The sequence below is a fragment of the Electrophorus electricus genome, chromosome 19, assembly GCF_013358815.1.
Source record: "Electrophorus electricus isolate fEleEle1 chromosome 19, fEleEle1.pri, whole genome shotgun sequence".
Classification (NCBI taxonomy): domain Eukaryota; kingdom Metazoa; phylum Chordata; class Actinopteri; order Gymnotiformes; family Gymnotidae; genus Electrophorus; species Electrophorus electricus.
Genome location: NC_049553.1, coordinates 3,544,156 through 3,550,167, shown reverse-complemented (window position 1 = coordinate 3,550,167; position 6,012 = coordinate 3,544,156). Strand labels below are relative to the sequence as shown.

The 6,012-nt window shown below is 39.4% G+C and overlaps 1 protein-coding gene across 1 annotated transcript; it reads left to right on the top strand.

Moving 5' to 3' along the window:
• The first annotated feature begins 3,289 nt into the window (after positions 1 to 3,289).
• Positions 3,290 to 5,297, top strand: msantd1 (Myb/SANT-like DNA-binding domain containing 1). Its single transcript, XM_027017265.2, has 3 exons — positions 3,290 to 3,707; positions 4,023 to 4,298; positions 4,991 to 5,297. Exons 1-3 carry the CDS (start codon positions 3,454 to 3,456, stop codon positions 5,238 to 5,240), a joined length of 780 nt encoding a protein of 259 aa, XP_026873066.1. The 5' UTR covers positions 3,290 to 3,453; the 3' UTR covers positions 5,241 to 5,297.
• Positions 5,298 to 6,012: the final 715 nt, after the last annotated feature.

Genomic DNA, 6,012 nt, shown 5'->3' with positions numbered 1-6,012 from the left:
TTCTTTCTCTTTCTCTTTCTTTCTTTCTTTCTTTCTTTCTTTCTTTCTTTCTTTCTTTCTCTCTCTTCTTTTCTAAAATCAAGAATGCAGTCTAAAAGGAACTGGGAGGACTTGTAAAAGTCACTGATTGCATTCTTTCTCTGTGGTACTGTCCTTCCTGCTGCTGAAGAAAGCTCTTAAACCACGTTTTGAAACAGCTGTGTTTTCAAAGCTCGTTCAACCAACTTGAACAAAGAAGGGAAGTTGGTATGAATTAATTTACTGTTGCTGGTGTCCGTTTAATGTATCGTAGTTCTGTGAAGGGTACTCCAACCTGAGGTACTTCTGTGCATGTAAGTATATCATTCAGTGCAACGTGGAATAAACCCTTTTGTACAATTGAGGCCCACCACGTTTTGCTATTACGCTCCAGTGGCAGTTTCAGACTGAGTATGAATGTTTACTGCCCTCTAGTGGCACTTGATGATACATTCCGTCCATACCCATGGTACTGCTGTTTAAAGTTTTTTGGTTTTTTTTTTCTCCAGTTTTACTTTATTTTCAGTACATTAATTACTTACTTTTATACTTATTCTGCATTACCTTATTTTATGTTATAGAGTGAATAAATTAGAAGCCTGTATGGCACGTTTTTGAGAATTTAAGATAATTAATGTCTTTGTCAAGGACTAGTAATGCTGCCCTTAGACATTAAACTCAAACCACATAAAGTATTAATCAGTATTAAAAAAGAAATACAAACAAACAAAACAATGTTGAGCTACAGGAGAAGGCATGGCACTGCATTAGTAATGGGGACGAATGCAAAAATGGCCAAGTTATTTCACAAAGCCCCTGAGCGAGTGAGTCAAATCAAGTTTCATCAAGATTAGACACGCAACCGGAGACTAAATGTCCAAACCAGTGGTAAGGTTAACCAGGTTTAGAATAATATACTTCCCCTTGATTCATAAAGAGGGAGTGACCTTTTATTGCCAACTTGTGCCAAGATTTGGCAAAATCACATACAGTTCAAAAGCTTTGGTATGACCATACCTGGTGCTGGTAAGCTACCAATCTGATTGGCGTGCCTCAGAACATCTGGTCTAGCTTTTGTTGAGTGGTTTCTGTCTGTGGTCAGACCTTCTCCGGTTGCATTTCTGGTCAGTCCTGGGTAGGTCCATGATGGACATGTTTACAAAGTGTATTGTTGACTTTGTTGCATGTATGTACATGCAAATGTAAGCTTACATTTATAGTTGAAGTATATAGTGTGCTGTATGTGTTTTATGTACACATTTTCTTAATCGAAATCAGTTTTGAAGGCAGGCAAATGAAGCAAGCACTCCTTAATCTCTTTCCCACCATTTTATTTGTTATACATGTTAATTTTTAGTAATGTCTTATAAGCTATTAGTTATTTTTTTCTTTTTTATACTGTGAAGTTTTACTCTCACTTATTGCACTTGTATTTTTTCCATTATAATTGCTATGGTTATAACAGTAAAAATGACTCCTGCCAAGAGGAAGCTACAAAGAGAAACAGTGTATGAATTATACACTAGCTAGAATTATTGTTGCTGTATAATATAAACCTGTACAAAATCACATGCATATTAATTAGCTGCTGGAATACTGAATGAATATTAAAGAACAAAATTAAAAAGGTGATTGTAGGTTTTGTTAATCCTGAATGCTTTGCATTTTTCTCATTTATTTGAAATATGTTACTTGGGACAACTAAAACATTGATGAGGATTTTCTGATGATCCTTTTAATGTGACCAAAAACCCATTCTTAGCATGTTTTAAATGTCATCTTTAGTAAAAGTGCACTTAATGCCCATCTTTCCACTGTCTTTACCGATGCCAAATACAATACTAACTTTTCTGTTGTAAACACTGCGTATTACAAGCCCTACATGCGGACCTGTAGATGGACAATAATGATTAAAAACATAACAGCTGTGGTCAAGCTGGTATGTAAAATGTAAATTAGCATAATGGTGTCAGTATGTCAGGTACTGATGTGCTTTAGAGCCATTTTTGTATCAGAATCGAAGTGTTCTCTGCATTTATATTCATCTATTACAAATAGTGTGGCTTAAGTAACTCTACAATGATTAGTCTTTCTAATTAATTTGTATCGTATCCAATAACGACCCCCTCAGTCCACTTAACAGACCCCTTTTTCCTCTGTAAACCAAATTTCGGCGTGATGGCCCCACATTTGAGGGAGTTCAGAAACACCACCACCAGTTCATTTCAGTAATGTTTATTAATACTTCCTGCAGTGTACACTGCATTTAAGCCAGATGACCAAAACAACTCATAGCTAAAACATCTACTGAATGTGTTGGTGATCGGAGATTAGTAATGATACCTGAATATCTATTACAGAATAGGTGAGGTAGGCCACATAATGCTTTTATAATGATATAATGCTTTTAAAACAATAAAGCCAAGTGTCCACTGTAATCTCAGTGGAAGATTTCTGCTGAGAAAGGTCTTGATACTTTTCCTGTCTCTTTAATATCTTCAGACACATAATGGACTGTCGCACCCTCAGTAAATGTGCCTGTAATCTGAAATACCAGAGGCGGGTTTATGGGGGTGGGGGAGCTATTCCTCAAAATGTTGGAAGGGAGGAGATTGGGGCAGGAAAGGGGGAGGGGTAGATATGCCCAAACAATGCACACACTGTCTGCATGCTCAGAAATGCAGGCAGCAAGAAGTACAAGCTCTTAAAGCCCAATAGCAAAGCTGTAGCCAGAGAAGTCCTGTTCATTTATTTTAGCAAGTTCTGCTTTTCTGCTTACTGGTAGCAGAAAAGACCACAAAATTCAGACTCTGTAGGCTTTTAAATATAGCTGTACACAGCTCTTACATTTCTGTATAGTGAATGTGTGAGTTCTAATTGCGTTTTGGAAGATCTGTCCTCTAAACATCTATTAAAAGCTTTTAAATACATTAAGGTTTGGATTGCAATGCCTAGAGCAAGGCATGTTGCCAAGGCAACATCTTAATCTGCTCCTGCAGTCTCCTGCCCCACCCCCAAGTAGTCACATTTCACACGCAGATTTCCTGGCTGCCCAACCCATTCACAGGCTTTCTGCTAAAAGCTTTTTGTTACATATTCCAGAGAGAATCAGTGGGGAATGGAGAGTGGGGCAGAGGTGTCGAGAGGGAGGGCTTTGGTAGGCTGTTGCCAGGGCAACTTGACATCATGGTGACGAACTTCCCTCTTTAAAAGCTTTTAAAGCTGATTGCTCCAGCCCTCCAGGCCCCATTTTGATGCCTCTTAACTGAGTTAGAGGGGGAAGGGCAGAACGCGTGGCCTCTCTCGCACATAAGCACACGCTTGAGGAGACTAACAGGGAACAGGGAAGGAAAAGGGGCTTTCTGAAAGCTCACTGCACTAAAAGAAAAGCATTCTGTTTGTCCAACAAACCTGAGAGAGACAGATCTTTACAAAATGTCTGCAGAGGACTGTTTTAGTTATACAGTGCCGGGCTCTAACGAGAAGCACAGAAGGGCTCGTAACTGGACAGATTCTGAAATGAAAGGGCTTCTGTACATTTGGGAGGAGTACGTCACCGAACTCAAGAAGGCCAAACGTAACGCTAAGATCTACGAAACGATGGCCAAGCGGCTCTACGAACTTACAGGTGAACATCGTCACAGGGAGGAGATTAAGATGAAGATCACCAATATGACATTCCAGTACAGGCAAGTGTAAGGGTGGCTTTTTTTTTGTCTTTTTTTTTTTTTTTTTCCACAAGGCTACTTAAGAGCTACAGTGTATTTTTTGTCAAATGAGACAAATGCTTATGACTGCGCAATGGCCTTTCTAAATTCCATTTGTTAACTCGGACAAAGAGAGCCTTTTCTCAAGATTACTAATTATATTACTGTGTTATTTTTGTGTATGAAAGAGTCATATAGACTAACAATAGCCTATATATTCCAGTTGCATTACATCATACAATTTGTTACATGCTTCATACCTGCATGGATCATACAATATAACACACTCACTGACAGGAAGCTGAAGTACACAGCCAGTGGTGGCACACCTGACTGGCCCTACTTCAAGTCCATTGAGAAGATCTTGTCCAAGGTACCAGAGCAGACCAATATGGGCCCACTAGACCCCCAAACCACTGGACCATCCACTGCCCAGCCTGAATCTTCTCTTCCTCAGCCTGGAACTCCAATCATAGGCTTCCTTCCCGAATACACAGGCTCCTCGGAGGAGCGGGACCTTAAAGAGGAGGAGGAAGATGGGACAGAAATTTCTGTGAGCTCCTTTGAGTCCAGGTACGACAGTTAGTTAAATACTTGAGTGACATAAATGTTAAGCATCCAACTGGTAGCCGCAGATATCACAAAAAAAAAAAAAGGCAGAGTAGCTGTTTTGCACCACAGGCTGTGACATCACTGCCTCTTGAATTTGTGGCACAAAACTTGAGAGAAAATGGAGTCTGTTATGATGTGGCCAGGTACACATATACACACACATACATTTAATCAATAATTTTAAACTTTACAAATAAACAGGCAAATTAAAGGAAGTGGGTAACATTTTACCTTCGTTTTCTGCCATTCTGAGGACTTTGGTCAACGGAAGGGTACGCCAGTTGCGTCCATTTCTACGCTGTAGAAGAGAATGGCCTGCTATGATGGTGTGACCAAGATATGCAGCCTAGTCTTTGGGACCTACGTATCTTAACCAGTGGGGCTACCGTACAGAAATCAAAAAGGGATCATATTTCTATGGCTATTTGCTGTATTTGCCTTGTACGTGAACTGCTGTCCCACTGGGGAGGAGCCTTGGGCAGCTGAGATATGCATTCTTCATCCTAATAATTTCAAAATTGAAACCACAGTAGAGACTGTAACCTGTCATATCCCACAGTTTAGGCTGTGTCAGTCATCTGGCGAACAAAAGAAAAAGAATTTAACCATGAAAAGAATGAACATTTCATATAACTGCATTCTGCCTCCTTCAGGTCTCAGCCGATGAAGAGGCGGCGCCTGTCGCGTGTTTCACTGCGGCGTAAGAAGCTGCGCGTTATGGAGGCCATGCTACAGGAGCAGCGGCGGATGAGCCGCGCCGTTGAGGAAACGTGCCACGAAATGCGGCGTGTTATGCACCAACAAAATTTCCTTCAGGTGCAAAGCCTGCAGCTCCAGGAGCGAATGATGAATTTGCTGGAGAAGATGATCCCTCCCACAGCACCTAAGCCCACCCAGTTGTAATCCTACTTTCCAAACGGACCTAATGTAGTCTAGTTTAAATTGGAACATAAACTGGTTTTACTGTCTTTTTAATGATTAAAGTTCTTTTTATATATATATATATATATAAGAAACTTTAATACATATAAGTGCTTCTGAAGTCCCTTTTCATTTATCACATTATTTTTCATGGAATATAGAATGTTCTTGCTATATGACTGACTGTAAATATCCTGTATGTAAATCCACAAAAATGTCACTGTCTGATTTCTTGTTGTTTTATGAACCAAAACTTAAACCAAAACTCAAGATGCCCAGTTAGATTAAGCAGTTAGGGGTATTCATGTTGGACAATCTTCCATCTGGCTTAAGTTATCCACTTGACTGAAATGGCATTCTTTGTCATACTTATTTCTAAACACAGACATTATGGCAATAAGACCAGCGGCGGTCTTATTGCCATAATGTCTGTGTTTAGAAATACGTTTATTGTCATATCCAGGCACTGTGTATAAAAGTATAGGTTGTGTACCTTTAGATCCATATAGCCTTTTCTTAAAAGTTGTTTCCATTATATGCAATTGCGTACAGGACAACATGACTGGATAACATGGCCTACTGAAAAACAAAAAAAAGATGCAAGTGAGGTAGTATGGTGTATGATCTTAAAGGAAACAATGAAAAACTTGCTTTGTTTTAACACAGCAAATCGATTAGGCCAAAATTTAATGGTTAATTACTGGTAAAACAGCTCCAGATTAAAAAGATTGTGAAATCAGTGAATAGCCTAATT